Here is a 23,069-nt window from a genome sequence, read left to right as displayed (position 1 = left end):
TTTTAGCAATAGAGCGTTTTTAAGTTAAGGTATGCACATTGCTTCTGTCGGCTGTCACGCTATCACACACCAATGGACTACCGTGCGGTACAGACGTAACTTTGAGACGCACTGGGAACTCAACGGAATGTGTGTGACTAGCTTTACCGTGGTGCTCTGGGCCCAGCTGGCGGCATCTGTGAGCTCTGCCTGCATGAAAAGGTCCCGTGCTTACATACAATGGAACTAATTTCACTTTGGGAAGAGAAAATTTTATATGGGGACATCCGCACCTTCTGAGTGGTATTCCGATAGATTGCAAGGGCACAAAAATCAAAGGCGAAATTAGGGCAACGATACAAATTTCCTTAACTGGGAAAAATCCCCCACTACTAAAAACAAACAAACAAATAAAACCCAGAACAGAACAAAACAAAAACAGAACCAAACTTCTAAAAGAATGAACAGAAATAAGATAAAAATGTTTCAAGTAAGTACATTGGTATAGAGATAAAAATTTAAAAAGGGCATTATTTGTAATGTGAAAGTAAAATTTAAATTTAATGTAAAATTACTATAATAAATTTATGTAATTATCAAATTATACTCTCCTAGCAGTATAAAACACATTAAAAATTAAGCACATCATTTTATTGGAAAGAAAATAATTTATTATATATGGGGCTGATTAAAATGTACATAATACATCTCCAATAAACTAATTGAAGTGAATATAGGCTTAATTTTTAAATACACTTTAAAAGTGGTTACGCACAGTTCCATGGCCCAGCTGGTCAATTTCTTCTCAAAGGTGGAATCACAGGAAAGACACAGAATTCAAAGGGAACCTAAAACAGCATAAAAGTTCATTAAAAATAATCGTGACTGTAAAAAAGTTAATTAGTTTCAAAATAACCAAAAGCTAAAATATTTATATCTAGAAAATTAGTGAATCATGTCAGCATTAACTTTAATTGTCTAAAAAATAGCTCAACACAGAAACTGATTTACAACATTAAAAAATGCATTTTTAACTTCCCCATCAAAAAAAATAATAGAAATTTCAATATTTATACTTTTTTATACTCTTAGGGAAAGAATAGCTATTAACAGATTGTTTGAATTGTTTTCACAGCACTGATGAAAGCAGGATTTGTAAATGTAGAGACACCAACCTTATCTTCCCAGTTACAAAAGGTTGGATGGCTAGGATGAATTAGGCACCAAACCATTTTCATCTCACAAATTAGTATCCAAACTGGTCAGTCCTTACAACTACACGGAGGCAACCTTGTCAACTTAGAATCTTCGGCCCATTCCCAGAGATTCTGACTTATTTGTCCTAGGACAGAGTTCAGGAATCTTTATGTCTAAAAACCCTTTGTCCGTGGTTCTCAGCCAGTATCTGTCGCATGCCAGATCAGTAAGTCAAAACTCTGGGGGAGGGACCCAGGCTTCAGTATATTTTTTTAAGCGTATCTTTCTGTTTTACATTCTAACCAGTATTTTTAAAAAGCTTCCCAGGTCATTTGGATGGGCAGCCGAGCCTGAGAGCCAGCTCTGGGTGGTTCCGCTGTGGACCAGCCTGGAAACCGGTGTTCTCCTATCATACCCACCGGGACCATCTCCTTTCACTTCGTGTGCTACCCTGGGCCACGGCTGCCTTCCACCTCCGCTACTCTTTGCTTCTCCCTCTGGTTTGGTTTGGTTTAGAAAAAGGAGGAAAAATACTTCTACTGCTATTCATCTCAACGGAGACTTCCATCATCACACCGCCTGTGTGAAGTCTGCCACTCTTATGTGGAATTTACACAGGAATCCAGTTGTTCTACTCCAAGTATTTGTCATTTTTAAAGGAAAAAAAAAACCCAACTCCTTTCCCCAGCCAAATTTTACAACACGTTCTATAGAATTTCTAAACCAGACATGTCATGCAACAGAATACATGGGATACTGAATTAGGCCTAGAAAATACATAAATGAAGAAAAAGACTAAATTCTGTATCAAAGTAAATGCACACATTCTACAAGTAAACGAACTGACCTGATTCACTAACTTTCCCTGCAAAAAACGGGTAAGCTAAAGGACAGAATAGAAAATTTAGCAGCAAATCTAAAAAACCCATACAAAATTTGTTCCATCAGCACTGATATTCAGCAATATTTCTTTGAAACTGTGAAAAAACTGCTGCTTCATCTGGACCAGTGGGTGGGTGGAAGGGACAAAACATTTAGGAGAAACAAAAACCGGAAAGCGCTGCCCCCAAAAGGATACGCGAAAGGATACACTTGGTTACACTGTGTGTGACGGGGCTACGGCAGCGTGTGCGCAGGGCCGCTCTAAGGAAGAACAGCAGACGGCAGTTTGATTTCTTCTCCTCTTCCACAGTGGAGTCACAAATAAATGCTTTTTAAAGTACACACTGAAAACTTTATTTGTAACTGTTTCACTAAGGAATCTGTAGGACTTCTGACTAAACTAGTATCGATTCTTTAAAACAAACAGTCAAGGTATCTCTCACAAAAGGAATTTATAAAGATTAAGCAAGATATTCTCCAAATTATATAATTTTCTCAGCTTAACACCAGTAATTTTGACCCATTTACTTCATGTTCTTCCAGTATACCAAGGCAGAAAGATTTTAAATAGAAAACAAAAAGTATGTATTTTCATTTGCCTTTCCTAAATCAGTCAATGTAACACAACTTTAAAGTTGGGAATGCTTAGAAGACAAAAGATTCCAGTCCACAGAAAACACGTATATATTTCTTTTAAGTGTTCAGTGAGTAATGAGTAATGCAGATTCCCAGGCCCCGCCGAGGGTGACCCAGCTGTCCTGGCGCGGTGGAACCGCTATAGGAAAACGTGGAGGGTGGCGCCCGCAGGCCCTCGCCCTGGGCCTGCCGGACCAGAACCTCCGGGTGGGTGGGGGGACCTGGCGGGCTGACTCACTCCCTGTGCAAAAGCCACTCTCCAAAGGTGACTGTCACATACAGACGGGCTTTCTTCTGTGGTTACAGCTTTGAAGTTTAATGGGAATTAACTGCATGGACAGACAGACAGAGACAGACAGAGGGATCTGACCGACCCTTGAAAAATCTTAGGAGACACTTGACTTATTCCTCCATTAGGCTTTTATTCTTCTTAACTTTCAGCTCAAACAAGTCTTCCCCTTTTATTAGTTTATATCCATACTTACCTGTACCAATCCTTAACACCTTCTTTTTCCTTCTTTAGAATCTTGTTTTGGTCTAGCGGATCGAGCAAATTGCTAATATTTAAGCATTAAGGATTTCTTCACAACATGAAAGTAATCTTTTCTAAAGAATTATCAAGAACTCTCTAATTTAGGGTAGGAGTACAGTTTTTGAATTTACCTTTTTTATTTTTCTACTCTCAGACATTTGTCAAATATTTCTTTATCTACTTACTGCCCCTGATTTGGGAAGGAAGCAAAAAATTTACCTTTTCTCTCCAGCGAATACATTTTACACCCGGACCTTTGCTCCTCCCTCTATCCTGCTGGTTTCTAGTCTGCAAACTGCATTAACTGCTAACAGTGGGGTGCTTAATAAATCGTAAATTGTGGTTACTCAAATTCTCAAATACAAATATGAATTACAATATGCTAAACTAAAAATAAACCTACAATGAACCACATCTTTCTTTAATGATTCGGAACATATTTCTGGATTTTGTAGCCTCAGGACTGGCATGAAGACCTTGTTCTGAGCTATGTAAGTGAAACGTTTAGACTTGGCCACATCTAACAACCTCACACTGCTGAGGTCCCTTTATTTTTCAAGGAAAATCGAAGTAACACTCCTCTGACTCAGCTAAGCACGTCTGTCACTGTCTCGAGTTAGAATGCCAGCTGTGGAGTGTTCCTATGGATACTAAAAATCCGTTTCAGTTACACCCTCCTCCTAGAAACTACAGCCTTTCAAACAGACTGACGTGCAGGATACAACCACCATCGGTTTTCCAAAAAGGACGTATCCATTCGCTTCCTTCAAGGCCTTAGCTGCGGCCTTCTCGTTGGGCAGCCCGACGAACGCCTGCCCCTTCATGCGGCCTTCCTTCATCAGGCGTATGTCAAACCTGGGGGGAGTCGCGGGGGGAGAGGGGGTTTGGTTCAAAGAAGGTCAAACAATTCTGGTGGTGTGAATGGAAATGTGTTGAACAATGCACAATTTTGGTATTTCAGAGAGAAAAACAGCTACACAATCGAACCCATGAACCATTCAAGCTTTCCAAGACTGTATTTTGCGTTCAGCTCTAAAACCGATTCTACAAGTACGTAATACAAGTTTGAGGAGGCACTTATACCTATCTTTTTAGCAGTTTTACATGTATTTGCGATTTAAGAATTTTATTACTAGCAACTGTAAAAGCAAATTTCTTAAGGTTTTATTTTGCATCTCTCTTCTAAAAAGTTTCATGCAGTCAGTTCAATACCACCCACTCAAGGGACAAAAATGACTACGCGCCAGGAAGGGGAGGGCTGATGGGAACCAGAGGAGAGCCGAGGGCCTCCAGTGCGGAGGGCGCCACCTGCCACGAGTGGGAGGGTGTCACTCGTCACGGAGTCAGAGCCCAGGTCTCAGGAGTGGGGCCCCAGGGACCAGGTTTCGTCCCGGTCCCACGTGCAGCTGGAGTCAGAGACGCAGACTCAGCCCAGACCTTCGCACTCCGGCTGCAATGCCCCGCTGTGCCACAGGGGGTCGGTTTTCAGCATGTCTGAGACAAAGCTGTATTCAAACCTCCTTAGAAGAATCAGGCTGTAACTTGTAACTAAAGCATTGCTTGCCATTTGGAGAGTCTACAGGACTAGGCTAAAGCATTTTATAAAGCATAAAAAATGCAGTAAAAATTTCAAAAATTCACTTAACTAGTCCTGTGTGAAACAATTATTCATTTATCATTCTGTTGTTTTGCCTTCTCAATATAGAATTTTTCCCCATCAAAACCTAATTATAGGCAACACCAGAAGTAGAGGAAAAGAAATGTGTATACACATTTGTATATATTTAGGTGCATTAAAGTATCTATTTTTGTTATAATCACATTCAAAGGCGCAACAAGAGGAAGGCCAGGGTTTTGCGCGGCCAGCAGAATCGAACTTGGCATCCTGGTAGGAAGCGGTGTCTCCCCTATGCGTGTAATGGAGAACTGTAAGGCCTGCGCGTCCCTGCCCGAAAAGACGCGGGCCGGACAAGACTGTAGCAGAGCTGCTTGCACAGGGAGTTTCAAACAAAACCAACCAGTTGTGAGCCACTCCTCCCTCTTGCCCTCGCTGAAAAGTCTCTCCTGCCCTTTCTCCCTCCTTCTAATTACGTGGCGAAGGGTCTTGCATAGTTAGGAGTTACTACGGAATTTCAAAGAATAACATTCTAACTCCAAACATTAGCTTCTACATCATTACCAGTCAGAGCCTTCTCTCTCTCTCTCATAACCCTGGGAGCCCTGTTGAACGCAGTGCTCATGCAGCTCACCGCCAGGGGGAGACGCTAACCAGGTTGCCTGGCTGCGGCTCTCACTGATGATGAGTCATCAGAACAGTGGGGTTCCCAGTGCGATCTCCCACCGGCAGCTTCTGCAGGGCCCCTGAGCTTCTTAGGGATGCACGTTCGTGGGCACTGCCTCAACCCACAAAACTGGGCTCTGGTGACGGGCCCAGAAAACTGTCTGCCCAGCTCTTCGGGTCATTTCCACGCAGGCTGGCACGTGGGGCCTCTGCGGTAGCGGGGGTTTATGCTTAGGCTGTGGCGTGCGGCCTCACTCAGAATCAACCGTGAATGAGTATCTGCGTATGGATTGTTTACGCTGCTTTTGTGCTACAAAGGCGGAAGTGAGTTGTAGCGACAGGTACCGTAGGGCCTGCCAGGAAACTGAAACATTAACTTTCTACTGTCTGCCCATTTTCAAGGAGGCTGCTGACTCCTGTTTGCAACCACAGGGAAACAGCTGGGATAAACAAGGGGGTTGGTTCACAACCGATTAAGAAAAAAAGCTGGTAATATCACTGCCACTTACATTATTCGTTGTGTTTCTGATGAAAAGTCAACATATCTTCCAAAAATAAACTTAAGGTCCTAGAATTTCAACAAGAAAAAGAAACAAATAAGGAAGTCCAGCAAAAAAAAATAAAATAAAATAATAAAATTTATTTATAAATTTCAACCTACCTTTTCTTGAACATGTTTAGCTAAATTCTTTACATAAATTCTACAGTTTGGTTCACCAGGTTCATAACTTCTGAAAACCGAAAGCGTTTCCATTTCTTATTAAAAACAAAAAAAGGATATAAAATTAAGATATTTTTGTCAATTTTTAAAAAAAATCTATAACATTCAAATACAACTGTTAAGACATAATAAGCATTATGAAAATGTTAAAACCATACAAAATTAAAAGTAATGTTACTAATGGGATAAAAATACCTGTTAAAAATCTGAACTGATAAGAAGAAATAAAGTGTAAAATTTTCGGGCATCTGAAATAACTGAAATTTATCCAATAAACTATCTACTTAAAGCTCCTTTTAAGATGAGTTACTTTACTAAAAAGACTGAACCAAATTAGTGTTAACAATTGTTGGTATAATTGCTTTGCTGAAAGTCAATTTCCCAAATCAGTAGGCACCGGCATATTAAAATTAAGGGAGAATGAAGTCCTCACACACAATACTGGAGTATTTCAGACAAACACAGCTCCCAAACCCCTATACTTCTTCTCCTACTTAGTGTCAATAACCTGTTCCCGACAATGAGACGTTCTATGCAAAAATGCCCGGTAGAAACCTATTTCCCATTGTTACAGGAAAAATTATAAGGTGTTCCATGTCAACCTAAAACTCCTAAATATCTTCCTAAAATGTATAAAAAACAGGAAAAAGTCCTTTGGAAATAAGAAACTATCGTGTTAAGATATAAAATCCTTAACAGGGACTTCCAATCACCAAACAGTCACAATGGTTGGTTTTAGACAAACAGGGGCTGTGCCTGAGTCTCAGGACAGCACTGGGCTGGACTAGCAACTGGGACTCCGATCCCCAGATCGCCTGCCCGGGCACTTGTTTACAATGTTGCAGAAAAGACTCAGGAAAAAACAACAGTGTTTCCAAATATGAATCGGAAACATACTGACAGAGACTGTGCTCCCCATGACCTCTGGGCACTAAAATCGGACACGCGGCCACTAGAAACACCAGCTGAGGGATGCCTGAAGTCTGTGCCCACAGGCAAGGAGCGGGGAGAGATGTGCAGTTTTGCTTCCGAAGGAGGGAGACACGGGAAACGGAGTAAGCGTCTGCTTGCTTCAGGAAGTTACCGTCTCTGGAGATTCGGCCCTTCTCCAGCTCCCTCCTAGAAATGCACTCCGATGGCATCTCATCCGAGTCTTCCTTACTCTCCTCTGCGACGTTCACGTTCGGCTGGGGGAAGATTTTCCCAAACCCCACACTGGACGCGTCCACCTCGGCAGCAGGCGAATCTATGAGTTGACATTGACAGCAGCCATTAAAACCCCTCCCTTCCCAGCAGTCTGCGGACTTGCACTGCGCGAGCTGGAAGAGTGACCATTCCAGGGCCCGCGGGCAGTGTGGTCCCCACCGGGACCCTTCCTTCGGCTCTGCCACTGTGACGGGAGACCGGCACAGACGGCAGCCAACAGCCCGTGGTTGCTTCGGGGTGCACTCTGGGGGCCTGGGCCGTGGGGAGGAAATGAACTCGTGTTCCACATGCGCCACATGTGGGGAGGGCAACGGTAGGTTCACAGCTCTTCCTGTGCTAGGAGACACGCGGGTTGTGATTGTTACAGCAGCGTGATTACGTCAGGAGGCCGCAGTGCCCTGCAACCCTGCCTCTGCCCACCCGGGTTTCGTTTGTATGTAGCGTGAGGCACCGGAACTGCATCCAGTGACACATGTGGTTGGTGACGAAGAGGTAGGATGTGTGTTGGGGGCAGGACGGTAATCAACATCTTGTTTAACCTGCCCGCTAAGAACTATTCACCACCTGTGTGAAAACCTGCACTTCATCAGAGAATTACATAGTTATAAAAGACATTCTGCTAATGGGATGTGGTCATTCAGGATTATTTATACAATGTGTATAAAGATTTCATAGTACCACACCAGAATACTGTGAAACAACTGTCAACCTTCTCAAACACGGCTGCTGGGTAAACACCATAAAATAAGACACTCCTATTTGAAGATACTAAAAAAAATCCATTAAACCTCCACTCCCAAAAAGAGAAAAAAAGTCAATCCTAATCTTCATCATCCAGGAAGTCAAGAAAAAGAATTATTTGCATACTTAAGAAATTACTCATTCGGTTAGGAAAACTAAAAACATTGTGAACTTTTTATCTTAGACAACAACATTTAGTGGGTTTGACTACCGAAGCACGGAGACCAGCTTCAGGAGAAGCCAGTCCCGCCTGGCAGGGGGAGGAGAGGAGGCCGGTCACCGTGCACTAGAAAGGCCCTGGGTGCACCACCCACGAACAGACCGACTCTCTGAAAAGCTGTGAAGCGGAGCAGAGGACACGCTGCGCTGCGCGGAAGAGCGTGCACGTGAACACAGGCCCCGGGGGGCCGCAGACAGGGGGGCACGCGACCCGGCTCCCGTCCCGCTTCAAGGGCCCCGCTCACACCGACGCGGACGGGAAGCCTGTCCCCCTGTCCCTGCAGGGCTACGCCCTTGGCTAAATGAAGCTTACAGGCACAGAAATGACAGGAGAAGGAAGAGCACAGCGCGGACGGAGGAATGCAGACGCTGAGACCAACAGGAAGGGAGCTGGGCGAACCGGCAACGCACGCGCACCGGCCGCGGGAGCCACACCGGCCGCGGGAGCCGGGACTTCAAACCAGCGGTGGCGTTCCGCTCCCGCCCACCGGGACCCCGGCCTAGCTCACGCCAGCGCTGCAGACACCCTAGCAGAGACATGCGTCCCTGCGTGTCACATGAGAGCAAAAAAGGGAAACCCCCTCAACTTCGGGGACAGAGCACAAGCAGCTGAAGAGTGACGCAGCCACACCACTGAGGGGCCGTGAACAAGTAACACACGGGCCCTAACGCTCCGACCCGACTAACGAGCTACTCCCGCGGCACTTGAAACCCCGAAAGCACAGTGACCACGTCTGACGAGCCCTCCGGGGCCTCGCACAGGGCCCGCCGCGCTCTGCGCTTCCCACAGGCGGCCCCTGCGTGGCTGACCAATGCTGTGCAGACAGAATAAGGTCCCGAAGGAGCGCCCGCACCCAACTGTTAACAGCGGTTTTTTCTGAGTAGCGGAATAGGGCACAGTGGGGTGTGAAGTGCTAACTTAAAAAGTTTTACTTTACATGCCCTTGTTTCGGTTATTATTTTCTATAAACTTGTATTATTTCCAAAATTCAAATGAAAGATTTAAAGAACAAAGGAATGCCCTTATATTATCAAATTAGTGCCTAAAATAAGCAGGAAAAGTATCTGTGATTTCAATAAATTATCTTTAAACTTAAAACAGTATCTTGGTGAACAATCTCCCATGTTCAGACTTTTAGAAAGTTACATAAAACCTACAACTCACAAGACGGTCACAGCGCCGCTTTCTAACGGAAAACAGCAACAAAACCAGTGACGTCGCACTTAACAAGCAGTACAGAAGTCAACTCGAGAACTTCTTCTATAACAATTTCAGTGTAAACATCAGCACAAGCTGGACTACATTTTGCCCTGGAGCTCATCAGTAGCAAAACGCACGTGACATCCTCATTGTTAACTGAGCACCCGTTTTCATTTCATAAGAAAAAGGCTCAAAATGGTAGTAGTCCCTGATACTGAGGAAGACCTGACTGCATATTTTAAACGGTTCACAAATACCAAGCCAGAAACATCACACACAAAATCTAATTCTAACGCAAACGCCGAGTGAGAAGAAGGTCTACACAGCACATTAAAGGCCTGGAACTTGCGTACCACGGTTCTGTTCTTCAGGACGTTGCTGCTCCTTTTCTGAGTCTTTCCTCAATGCGGCTGGCACGTCGGTGTTTATATGGAACTCGATCTTCTTGCTCCCCACCGGCGGGGGCTGGTCGAACACGTCCGACGGGGTCAGCGCCGGGTGCCCGCTGCTGCGGGGGGACAACCGACACACGGCGTTACTTTGTAACCGCGAGGAGGACCCCGAGGGAGACGTCCCTTCCTCTGTGCGGTGCGTCGGGAAGCCAGCCCTGGAAGGCACTCACACTGCGGGCACTGCACAAAGCAAACCTTCCGTCTGGTGCCCCGACGCACCCGAGCACACGTGCTGCTGCCGGTGCTGTTCAGTCCCAGGTGAGATGGACAAGGAGACTGGGAGAGGTTAAGAAACTGCATCACGTCACTCAGGGAGTGACAGAGACGGTACCTGCGGACTGTCGGTTCTGGACTGAAGGTTACTGGGCGGCACACAATACAAGCTCATTCTACATTTAATAGGAACCTTTTCATGCAGTGCATTCATTTACTATACGATAAAGCTGTCCAACGGAGTAGCTCATGAATGCTTAAAATGTTGCTGTCCAAGTTAAAATATGCTCTAAAGATAAAATATACTCCGGACTTCGTTAACATTGTACAAAAAAATGTAAAACATCAATAACATTTTATATTAATTACATGCTGAATAATACTTTATATAATGGGTAAAATATATGTAATGCGCAAAACATATAATGGGTAAAATGTATCATTAAAATTAATTTCATCGGTTTCTTCTTATTCTTTTATTGTAGCTATCAGAACATTTAATTTGGTTCACATTAGTTTATTTTTAACTGCTCAGGGCTCCTATAGAGATTAAATGCATGAGACTGGTGCCAAGACAAACAGAGGTAGGAAAAATACTTAAGATGAAATAAAAACAAACAAGGATTAAAAATTCATTCCTTTAAAAATAGAAAAAGATAATTTTAAGAAGCTCCATTCTCAATTCATGAAATTACTTACAAATTCAAGGGAGATTTACATGGCAGAAAAGTTAAATGACATTAAAATGGCAGTGAATAGCAATTCTGTGTGATTGAGGTGTGGAAGTCCGTCAGACTCCACGGCGAACAGGCAAGCCAGGTCTCCGCCATACCTGCTCAGACCACGTGAACTGAGCGAGCGGACAAGTGCACGCACCACCCCACCTCAGAACCCGAAGCGGATTACCTGTGTGGGACAGGTGCCGGCGCACTCAGCATGTCCTTGATTTTCCGCTTCTTCCTCACCTGGCGCTGCTTCATTGGCTTTGGTCTTTTGGGCTGAAGATTTGCTAATTCCGTTAGTTTGGCCATTCTGCATTGGGGAGGGGAAGCAAAAACACGTATTTCCTTATGTGGACGCATAACTAACTACTCACCACTGTTTCCATTCACCTTAAACTTGCATCTGGGCTTAAAAATTACAAAATAATTCGCACACTATAAGTGTAATTCCTAAGCAATCAATTAAGATATACCACATCTGACAAAAGAATGGGTTCTAAATCTCCTTGTTGAACCTTTGTCTTAGTTTGAAAGAAGTGGGAACTTAATTTATCTTTTGATAAGGATAAGGATAAGTTTTGATAAGGATAAGTTTTATTATAAAACTGATTAGCTGCCCTCCAAAATGGCCCAACAGGATGCAAACAGGTGAGCAGGATACACTCATACAACCTGAGCAACTTCACTGCTCTTTCCTGGATGGCCATCCAAGGCCTTACAAACACACTAAAAATATTGTGATTCATATTCTAAGCATTAAAAGGAACCGGGAGTGAAGTGTTTTTATTTAGAAGTATTTGTAGATAACTGTTGCAAATCATTCTAGAACCAAGTAACTTACTTGAGAACCAAGTTTTCAAACAGGATACTCTGAAGCAGGTTATAAGTAACAACCACGGAGTGACAACTGATACATTGTACACAGTTTATCTCCCCTACGAGCACTACTTAGATAGCCCTCCTCCAGGCACCTTGTGTCCTGTTCAGGGCCAGACACTCGCTTCCACATCCACAGAGCGGGAGCTCCAAAACCCCTGCTGCCTCTCCGGAGTCACATGGTGCGATTTAAGAGCAAAGCAAGCATACACACAATAAAATGCAGGGAAGAGGCACAGCGTGGTTTAAACAAGACTGATACCTTTTGTCCTACGCAAGGGAAAATGTAAGCACACGCTGAACACTTGAAACCATAGCCACCACGGTTAACCAAAGCCTCTATGAGGAAATCCGGGCGTACAACACACACGCCTACATTCATACACTGCTCATCCGAACTACACGAAGTCTCAACGACAGCGCCAGGCTTACACGTGGTGAGCAACACGCATTTGCTGAATAAATAAATACCGTCTTTTTTCCACATTTCCAGAAGATAACAGGGAAACGTGAAGCAAGAGATTGGTTCGTGCCAAGACTTGGTCCTTCTCAGGACTCCGTAAACATAATGGCACAAAACTAACAAAAAGGTTTGGGCCAGTCCACATGCAGCGTTTGTATTTACTGCCATTATTTTTATAATGAAAGTAAACTTTACAAAGGATAATAACCCAATGCAGCACACCATACTGTTCGGGGTCAGGGAAGTTCAGGGTCAGGTTCCTGCATCTGCTCCTGACATTCCAGGGGCCCTGACCCAGACGCACCCTGTGCAACGTGTGTTCTGTGCAAACACACCTACCTCACCTAACGCAGACTGTCAACGCGACTGTCAATGCGCTGCCACCGACCTCTCGGGCACCGGCACCTCCCGCCTGACCACACGTATCTAACACACCCCTTCACTCCACCGGGGCCCGTCGCAGTGGCCTTGATCTTGGAAACATGAGGCAGCAGCACCTCAACACGACGCCTGGGGACCATCTTAAACGGCAACACCACCAAAGCAACAGCACAAGGAGGGGAGCACGTGGTACTGGACAGGCAACGGAGAGGACCCCTGTTTACAGAACGGGAGCTGAGGCGGGAAGGCAGAGGGTTACCTGTCTTACCTCATCTTGGAAGGTGTGTGTCCGACAACTCACAACCGCCACCGTCCTGTGCCTGCCCGTGCCCTTCACAGACCATGAAAGCACCACAACCATTGTTTGTGGAGTCACAAACAAATTTCAGTAAGTGGGTGAATCCACAGATAATGGATCGATTGTACTTTATACTACCATAGTCATAAATCGGAAAAATCACTCATAACCCAAAAATGTTTCCTTAGGTCTTGACATCTAGATAGATACCTTGACATCTAGTCTCCGATCTGAATCTGTCAGCACTGCGCGCTCGAGGCGCTGGGAAGCACAAACGCTAACGTGAGTTACAAAGAACTCGGGCACAGTTAGGGTGAGCGAGAGAAGCTGTCCCTGACAGTCAGCCTGTGCCCGGGGACCCTCGCCGACACCGGGAGCTGCGCACCTCTGCCGGTCTTCCTCGTCGCTGCTCTCGTACTCCGACTCCACGCTGGACAGCTCCTCGTCCTCGTCCGGCAGCGGGGGCTCCTCCGGCCGCGGGGAGGCCGGCGGCAGCGGGGCGTGCAGCGCCAGGTAGTCTTCGTACTGGACAAGGACAACAGACACGCCGTGACGCTGGCGGAGCGGGGGAGCCACTGCGTTGGGACGCAGGATGCTCGTCTCCGCACCCGGGACACTCGGTAGCACACCCGCCCCCGCAGTGGCGGCCGCTGGCTGAGGTAACACGGCTTCTTCCCGGGGCCCTGGCCGGAGGAACTCCCCCAACGTCCCTGGCAGTTAGAGCGCACCTCGGACCTGGGTGCCAGCAGGGGCGCTGGCCTACGGACCTTCCCACGGAATTCTCCCCCTTCTGGATCTGCAGGCTGCGTGCCGGTGACCCCTCCAACCCGGGAACCTCGCAGTGGGCCGGCTGAGGGCGCCCCCTAGTGGCTCAGCAGAGCAGGACGCCATGCTGCCCGCTCTGGGAGTGGGCCTGCCATGAGCAGGAACTACCTCTCTGTGCCAGTGACTGAGACCCGAGTTCGCCCGTTCCCGCAGCCCGTCACGTCTTCCCTCCTGCCCCCCCCACCCCCCCGCACAGTGTGCGGGTGTTGTGGTGCAGGGGGCTGCAGGGGATGGCTGGGGAGCTAAGGTGCACGCTCCGAGAAGCCGCCGGCCCACGCGCTCCACAGAAAGGCGCACTTTCTACGTACACGGCAGCTCTCAGACCCTTCCTCGGGGGCGCCACCCAAAAGCACTATGGCAAGCAGCAACTGGAATTACTCAGGGGCAGGCGAAGCCGATCACCTAGTCACTGGTGAGTCCGCCCAGGAAAGTCTAATAAATAACCACCAGCAACCCCCTTCTGCAACTGAAGCTGCACATACAGGCAGCGAGAGCGGAGCAGCGGGAAGTTGGAGCGCCACGTCTCTCCCACGTGACCGTCTCACAGGGCGGCGCCCCGTCTGGGTGGGAGGGCCACACCCCCCTGCGGACCTGGTGCCCCTGGCTCCCAACCTCCCTCCCTCCCTCCCGGGTCTCCAGTCCACTATTACGCCACCACGTTAACTTCACACGTGCGCCCCCCTTTCAGGGCACATGACCAGTCACTGGAACAGCATTTGTGGGGTTCAGCCTCAATCATCCCGCCTCTGGCGGAGACCTTTTGAGTCCTGAGAATTCTAGGAGCGTTCTTACCATGGGAGGTCTCGCGGTGATGGGTCCGAAAGGTGTGGGCAAATTCATTTTATTCATAAGATGGAGCACCTTAAAGGGATGAAACATTTACAATCTCTCAGAAAAATGATGATCCAGCTCACACAACTGTGCACTTAGAAATGCCCCGTTGCACTGCCGATCACGGTGGCGCGGCGGCCGGCCGCCCCCGCTCCCTCACTTCCCCGGGCCCGGCCGGGACAGGGCCCCGGGGCCGCTCGGGAGACCAGCCTTCCCCAGGCGTTCCTCACCTCTCCAGGCACCACCCTCCTTAGTAAACTGTAAAGTCTTCTGAAATGTCATTTTCCCCTCCGTTACCGTGGAATGAGTGAATAGAGAGAAGTAGAAGAAGATAAACATTATCTATATGCATGTGCTGCACTTCAAAGAGCATCCTATCACAATGGACACTTCCGGCCCTGGCCAGGCGGCCCACCGGGTCTCTTCCTGTCAGAAGGAATCCCTGCGTAAAGGTGTGTGCGGAAATACAGAGAATCACCCGAAATTATGCTTCCTGAACTGCCTTACGGTTACTAGTATCAACACTGAACATGATGGCCTGCTTATGCTGGAGTAAGGAAAGGAGACAGAACGTTTGCGACCCTCCCCCAAATTCATACAGTAAATCCTGACCCCCAGTGTGCTGGTCAGGAGACAGGGGCCTCTGGGAAGTAAGTAGGTCCTGTGGCAGAGCCCAGGAGGGGGATTAGTGCCACTACGAGAGGGGCCCCTGAGGGCCCTCTCACCCCCTTCTGGCCATGTGAGGACACAAAGCGAAACCGCAGCTGCAGCCGGAAGAGGCCCCGCCCCCAGCCATGCTGGCCCCCCCGCCTGGAACGCCCAGACTCCGGCCCTGCGAGAAACGACTGTCCGTTCTCTGTGGGCCACCTAGTCTACGGCACCTGGTTACAGGGGCCGGAACTGACCGAGACACCTTTACAATACCGCAGGATCACCGCCGGTCGGAATTAGTCTGATTAATACCACGTGAAACAGTAGGAGAATCAGCGTGGAAACCAGCACAGCGAGGTGTACAAGCATGTGCCCGGGGAAGCTGGTTGCATCCCACTCACCTGGACGTAGAACCTGGGCACGCTGGCCAGGGCGTTCACTATGTTTGCGAGGATTGTGCTCGACGGCGGCGGGTACATGTACTTGAGGCATGAATTTAGGGGGAAGGTCAGCCTAAAAAATATTAAAATGACCATGTTTTACCGAGTGTCACACCGACAGCTGGTTTTAGGTCATCTGACAACGTGTCAAATCGCTCAAACGATTCGGTGCTCTAGACTCACTTTGTGCACACAAGATCCAAACGAGGACATTCAAAGAGAACCCTGCCTTCTGACGCCATTAGAGGAAACCAAGGCCCTTCTTATCAGGCCTTATCTTACAGCTCTGAATATTCTAATGGAAGCAAATTCAGTGACAAATTCTCATTGCTCAGAATGTTTAGTCAACAAATGAATAACACACACGACAAACTGCCCCTTTAAACTTATATTATCTGCGATGCGCACACAGAAACGCACCAGGGCAACAAACTGAAAGAACAGAATAAAGACAGCAAAGGCTCACCCGTGGCTCGGCGCGACTCCGTTTTCCACGGTTAGACAACCAACTTCCTTCTTCTCTTTCTCCTCCTCCTCAGGGTCGTCGGACCTGGAACACACCAAAGTCTGAGTTCGTCTCACCTTTGGAAACAGGTGAAAAACTGGGCACAGAGAAAACACGTTCTTTCCACACTCGGCCTTAGGAAAACAGCGCCACGACAAATGAAACGTCGAGCCCTTCCCAGGCTCACGCCAATGATAAGGAAGGACAAGAGAACCGACCTAACTGAACGCCCCCCGCCCCCCTGCAGACTCCGCACAGGGCACACGGCGTTTCCCGTACTCTTCCTGCCACCCTCCGCAGGCGGTATCAGAGATCTCGGGCCCTAAGGACCCCTGAGGGCCTCCACAACGGTGCTTGAAAGGCTTTACGTGCACCGGAATCACCCAAAGGGCTTCTGGGGCCCTACACACCCCCTACCGTCGACCCCCAATTTCTGATTCTGCAGGACTGGGTTGAGGCCCAAGAATCTGTATCCCACTCAAGACCCTGGAGGATGCAGCTGGTCCAGGGACTACTAGTCTTTGCGAACCAGAACCACCGTGGGTATAAAGCAAATTTGTCAAGGTTCCGTAACTATCGGGAGTTACAGCTGGGAACCCGATTCTAAGCTTTGATTTCAAAGGCCAGGCCTAGTCGGGACACCCGCTCTCTGCCATACAGCAAAGGCTTTATCCTGGCGAGCTTCCCCCCACTTCAAGTTCAGTGCTTTTAACCCCATTCTCTCCCCACTTCGCATTCATTCCTAATAGTATTAAATCAACTCCTAATGCACAACAGTAACAAAAATAAATACACCGTTTCTATGTACTAGATTCAATTAGAGAGAGAGCTGTCATTTATTGTTCAAAGTATGTACTTGCTAGTCTGAAAACAATCCCATCGCAACACAACTGATCAAAAAACACTCTGAAATGTTAGGAAAGCCTAACATCTACTTACCTCTTCTTCTTCTCAGTGCCTGAAGAGGGACATGGGGAATGAGCTTGATCTTGCTCTTTTGCAAACTCCACAACTAAAGTATGGCCCAGAAGTTTCAGCTGGTGGAGTCTTGTCAGTGCCTTCGGTTGGAATAGGAGAGTGGAAAAGTTGGCAACTGCACCAAAGAGTATCCGTCAGACACCACCTGCATTACCCACGTTCGTTGTCAGTGCTGTCATGGCTTCCTGGGCTATCTCTAACCCACTCCTAACCTCAGGCTGCCAGGCCTGCACTGCTCACCAAGAACTGCTTCCTGCCACTTAGCAAAACTAAAATCGGGTTCGATCCAACTCTGCCTATTCCCTGGCAGCTGAAGGTGGTTAGGGAAACAAGCACGATGAATCTGCTCGGTTTACGAGTCTCACTTTAAACTCACGACCATGACTGCAACCACAAAGCTGGGGGTGGACCAGAATGAGGCTGCACAATGACAAGTTATAGGAAGACTCTTAGCCCATTTTTTCTGCCTGTCTCTCTGCATTCCTCAGCCTCCCCATGCTCCTGCCCTGCTCTTTTGGTCTAGGACCTTGCTTCCGGCTTGGAGAAAACGCGAGCGAGCGATGAGAACTTCTGATTCTCACGCTAACCCCCATCTACCAGCATCTGCATCCACACATTCTCCCTTCCAGCTGTTACCACAATACTAACTATCCACGTGCTTTGTCTTTCTCCAATGGCTTGACTTGGATGCTAAGTCCTGCCCCCTCCCACCCACTCAGGAGTCTCTCCTCTACTCTCTGGAACTGTTTGGGGCTATCCTCACCTCCACGGCTAATCCTCCGTCCTCTGTGGGATTGCTCACATCAGTGTATGCACGCTCCGGCTTCCCCCATCCTGTTCCCTCCTTCAGCGGGCGACCCTATTTACCACGGTTACCCCTGAAGAGTCGTCTAGACCAGGGTGTCAAACTCACTTTCACCGGGGGCCACACCAGCCTCGCAGTTGCCTTCAAAGGGCCGAAATGATTGTATAAATGTAACTCCTTAACAGTTAAGGAGCTGAAATTACATTCAGCCCTTTGAAGGGAACCGCGAGGCCGGTGTGGCCCCCGGTGAACGTGAGTTTGACACCCTTGCTCTAAGCCCTCCATCGAAAACCCCCCTCCTCCCACGGTCCCACTGCTCTCCTCTTCTTTTCGCGGAGTTTATCATTTTCTAACATGTTACACAATGTATGGTCCACCGTCCCTTTGAGAACGTGATCCCCAATGCAGGCATAAAACTGCCATTCGCCGAGGCACCCCAGGACCTAGCGCAGCATCCAGCACACGGCTGGCACTCAATATGCTTTGGACAAATGGAACCATAGGCCTTCACTGGGACGACAATTTTGTTCTATCCTCTTGAAGTGTCTTTATTTGACTCCTCCATTATACAGGAACAGTTTTGAAACGTTTCAGTGATTTCCAAGCCCCTAAATCAACTTCTTCATGGTCAGCTGACTGTCCATCACCTGAAACCCAGGCACGGAAGCTAAATGTTCGTCTCTCCTCCTCTCAGAACGAACATCACACACACTCCTCTTTTCAAGGAGGTAAGGTTTCCATTTTTAATGTTGACTCCTTTCCCTGTCTCTCAGCTATTTACCCTATGCTTAAACATTTCTCTCCCTTTTTTTAAGTCAATCAGTCAAAGGCACTCTACCTTAAAGACCCACCGCTGCCCCCACCTTCTCATCTCTTTTCTTTGCTGGGAACAGTCCCCAAAGACGCCGCCTGGCTCCCTGTCCTCTCCTCCCAGTGAATCCTGAGCCTAACACAATGTGGTTTTTAGCTCCATATTTCACTTACAATTTTTATGCTCTTATGTTTCTGAGAAATATTCCTATATGTTAAAAAATGTATAAAGTCTTCCATAACCCCACCCTTAGATAAAGATATGTACTAACAATTTGGTACAAGTTCTGCTACAGTTTTTTCTGCACATCAACTAACAGGCAGATGGGACAAAGTGGGTTAGCCCACCGCCTTTGCTGGCTAGTCTCCGGGCAACCACGTGCCTTCATCTGGCTGAAGACACTCCATTGCTGACCCTGCCTCAGCTCTGGAGCCGTATTTTAACTGTTTTAAAAACATCTCCATGGATGTGGCCTGCTGACTCCTCTTTGATGCCTTCTCCACTTTTACAAACACCCTCTGAACCCCGCCCCTCCTGTCAGCAGACGCGACAACCCAGCAACTTCGTTCCAGCGTCTTACAGCCTTCCCTCTCCTTCAGCCTCTGCAGCAACTGCAGGGGTCACGAGACCTACGAGCCCAGCCTCTGCCAAGTTCACCCCTGCTTCTTCCTCTGCCTCTCCCTAGCTCACGCAGACCCTTCCTCTTGCGTGGGCCATTACTTCTCTCGTCTCGGCTTCCCACCTGCTCAGTCTGCCTCCTACCCTGTCCCACCTCCAGCCCGCCGCAGGAGCGCCACCAGACCTCTCTCACAGGCCTGGCCACACGATTGGCAGCTGGAAAGTATCAAGTGCCTTTGGAATGGCTGGAAACAAAATTCGATCCCTCCTTCCCAAATTCAGACCGAACCTCCACAGCAAGCCCTGTTTGCATTTCAGCCCACGGCTACCGCTTCCCTTACAGCTTTCCCCACCCGGTGTCTCCAACCTGGAAGGTCGGCTCCCTTTGCTTCCTTCTTGAAATCCAACTAATTGTTAAAAGCCCACATGGACCATCACTCCCATCGCCAACGACTCCCCAGGATTTAATATAACACACACATGCCACACTCCCTTTGATACTTAACACATCTTGCCTTGCAACAATTACAAAGCTACTGATCTTTGTATCCTTTAGAATTTATTTTTAAATACATGAGATTACAATTCAGTTCTCAATTCAATTTTATTTCCAGTTAATCTACTATTCTTATGCCCAAGCGCTTCAAGGTTTGGGTTAAGATCTGCCAAATGACAAACCAAATGTAGCCTGTGGGGCGACATCTTGAAATACAAACCCTTTCATTTTAAAAAACTATAGTTTAACATTATGTTTTCTTTTTGAACCATGATTAAATAAAAAGTTGGTGATAACTTTAATAGTAAAGAAAAAGTCATACCTTTACAGCTGCTTTCTCATTAGGAAAAGTAGCATAAGCTGTATGTTTCTGAAAAAGAATTAAGGCACAAATTATTTCCAATGTAATTTCAGTTCTTCATAAGGAAATCTGATATTTTACCACTTAACAGTATTTGACACATTCATGAAATCTTGGAAAAGGATGAGAAATATGGATGATTTTAACTGGTTATTACTAACTTCATTACAGGGGTTTTGAATCTGTTTTTGATTGGACTTCTTTGGGACAAAAGCTATGTAGCCTTTTTTATATAAAGGGTACGTGCACACACAGCACATTTTACACATTCTTTCACCGAAAGTTTAAAAACTGCCACTATGGCCCAGCTGGGTAGCCTGCTTGGTTAGAGCATCATCCTGAGAGGTCAAGGTTGTGGGTTCGATCCCCGGTCAGGGCACACACAGGGAACAGCCAGTGAATGCATATATAAGCGGAACAACAAATCAGTGTCTCTCTCTCCCTCTCTCTCCAAAATCAATACAAATAAAGATTAAAAAAAAAAAAACTCTGCTACTATACACAACAGACCACCCTTAACCATCCAAAAATATAGAATGTCTCCCATTTTGTAACACTTCCAAAGATCTTAAACTTTCCTCTACAGAGCCAAATGCTGAGTTTAAAATGTTCAACAACAAAAAAACATTCCTTGAGGGCATATTTCCTTTGGACCTTTTCTTTGTAACAAGGGTTCAATGGGGGAGATCTGTTTTAAAATATAAGTTGTACATATTTTTAAAACCATCAGAAAAAGAACTTAAGTTAAAAGTAAATGGATTATTATGCCAAGGAAAAGTTCTTGTCAATACTTACTAAAGCACTTGAAGTTGCCTGACAACAGAGACAGGCTCACAGAGAGCAGGAGGATGACAGCTAACAGGAGTGGGGAGAGTAGGGGGTGAAGGGACCCAGGAAAAAGGACTCATGGACATGGACAGCAGTGTGGTGACGACAGGGCGGAAGAAGTATAAGGGGGCTAAATGGTATTGGAAAAAATACAATGAAAATTCAAAAAATAAAATTGCTTGAGTGATTATATCACAATTGTACTTTTGCCTAATTTGACCCAAAGTGACCTAATTAGGCGGACTTACACTGAATCACACAGAATATCTGTACTTGCTGGTTATGTAGCAGGTCCTCGGATAATGTCATTTTGTTCAAAGTCCTTTCCTTATAAGGACTTTCCTTATATCAATCAGCCTATGTAAAACCGCACTCCTTATCCGTCGTTTGGCTTACAGTTGCAGAACCTATCAACGACACTGAGGACTCGGCACTTGGACCAAAATCGGTAGTTTTTCAGTAAGTCCCTATCCCGACTGCCCTTTAGAATCGCTGGGGGGACTTTAGAACCATTAGTGTGTTGCCCCACGAAAACCCATCTTGCAGAAACTTAACAGCGCCTTCACTCTTGCAATGCAGACAGATCCATCTAAAGGTATAGAGGCAATCTTCAGGTATAAAAGAAATGAAATAGAAACACTGTGGCTAGTTTACTAAGTAAAGTTACTATCGTAGTTCCTGCTCTACTCGAATGGACGGTGTTAACACGGGCTTGTAAATGAAGAAAGACCTTTTACAAGTCCTTTGTTCCATATTTCTGAGAATACGGAGTCTAAGAGGACCCTGCCCCGCTCCACCCCAAATCGGAGTAGTTTCGAGATCCCCAAGCCGGTCGGAGAAGGGGCCGTAACTAACGCACGCTCCGCTCTCGCGCCCCGCCTCTCTCCTGCGCCCCGTCGCCGAGCTGTCAGTAACCCGGGCGCCAGCCAGCTCCAACTTCGCTCCGCACGCAGCGCCGCGGGTGGGAAGGAGGGACGCCCGCACCGCGCGAGCGCTCCTCCCGGGCTCGGCAGCCCAGCGCCCTTACCAGTCGCCCCTTATCGGACAGGACGCGCACGGACTGCGCCCCGAAATACTTGAGCAAGTCCTCTTTCTCCTCCGCGGTCAGCTCGGCTGGCAGGTGCCTCACGAGAAGGGTTCGGTCGCCCCGCGGCGGAGAGAGCGAAGCCGAGCCCTGGCATCCCCGGGACATCGGCAGCAGCGGCTGCTCGGGGGCCGCCATCAGCCTGGGAGACGCAGCGACGGGGACGCCGAGCCCAGAAGCCGCGGGGAAGCGCAGACTGGGATCCAGGAATGTGTTTCCGCCTCGCGCTAAGGATTCTGGTGACACGGAAATACCGCGAGACCCGCACGCCTTCTCGCGATACTTGCAGCGAGGACGAGCGACACTTCTTGGGAGGCTGGTTCCTAAGACTGAAGGGAGAGTTGCTGCAGGGATTGGGAAGTAACACGGTCCAAATTCCAGGCAGAAGCTGAAGGTATTAGAGGGAGAAGTTTGCACGAGAGAGGTGTGAGGATTTTAAGTGCTGTCAAAGAAGGAACAGAGAGCTCGACCGTGAGACAAGGTGAAGTCCTAAGGACAGATGGCGTCTCTGCTGCGCATGTGCGAGCGGGTGCGGTCTGGGCGCAGGCGCCCTCTGCTGCCCTCGCCGGATTTCTTCTGCCCCCTGGGGGGAGAGCGGGGTGCAGTGCAGGGTTCTGGGGTGTGGCTTGCTGTGGGGATGGTGAAGCTGAAGGTAGCAGGTTCTTTCAACTCAGGAGGGTGCACGTGGGCCAGGGAACCCAGTTTAAGGAACAAAGCGCTGAAACAGACGCGTATCTTGTGTTCTGGAATCATCGTGCACATGATTGTGCCGTTGTTCATTTCACAGAACTGGTGGCCTCTTGGGAGAGAGACCCTCATGTGCATATACATAAAGT

The 23,069-nt window shown here is 47.5% G+C and overlaps 1 protein-coding gene across 5 annotated transcripts; it reads right to left on the bottom strand.

Moving 5' to 3' along the window:
* Window positions 1-627: 627 nt before the first annotated feature.
* On the bottom strand, window positions 628-22,777 carry RNPC3 (RNA binding region (RNP1, RRM) containing 3). 5 transcript variants are annotated; one of them, XM_036015001.1, is made up of 15 exons: window positions 22,177-22,777; window positions 20,283-20,330; window positions 17,192-17,310; window positions 16,214-16,297; window positions 15,709-15,820; window positions 14,618-14,686; window positions 13,386-13,525; window positions 11,167-11,292; window positions 9,949-10,103; window positions 7,313-7,474; window positions 6,169-6,263; window positions 6,017-6,075; window positions 3,949-4,081; window positions 3,180-3,251; window positions 628-2,351 (listed from the first exon to the last, which is right to left on the bottom strand). In XM_036015001.1, exons 1-14 carry the CDS (start codon window positions 22,369-22,371, stop codon window positions 3,192-3,194), a joined length of 1,557 nt encoding a protein of 518 aa, XP_035870894.1. In that variant the 5' UTR covers window positions 22,372-22,777; the 3' UTR covers window positions 628-2,351; window positions 3,180-3,191. The 5 variants fall into 5 exon arrangements, with proteins under 5 accessions (XP_035870894.1, XP_028358704.1, XP_035870893.1 ...); XM_028502903.2 differs by having other exon boundaries at window positions 628-827; window positions 22,177-22,430; XM_036015000.1 differs by having other exon boundaries at window positions 628-2,319; window positions 3,176-3,251; window positions 22,177-22,371.
* Between the last annotated feature and the right edge of the window lie 292 nt (window positions 22,778-23,069).

Source organism: Phyllostomus discolor, chromosome 14 (genome assembly GCF_004126475.2).
Source record: "Phyllostomus discolor isolate MPI-MPIP mPhyDis1 chromosome 14, mPhyDis1.pri.v3, whole genome shotgun sequence".
NCBI classification, from domain to species: domain Eukaryota; kingdom Metazoa; phylum Chordata; class Mammalia; order Chiroptera; family Phyllostomidae; genus Phyllostomus; species Phyllostomus discolor.
The sequence above is the reverse complement of the archived record's forward strand: the minus strand, read 5'-3'. Positions and strand labels throughout refer to the sequence as shown.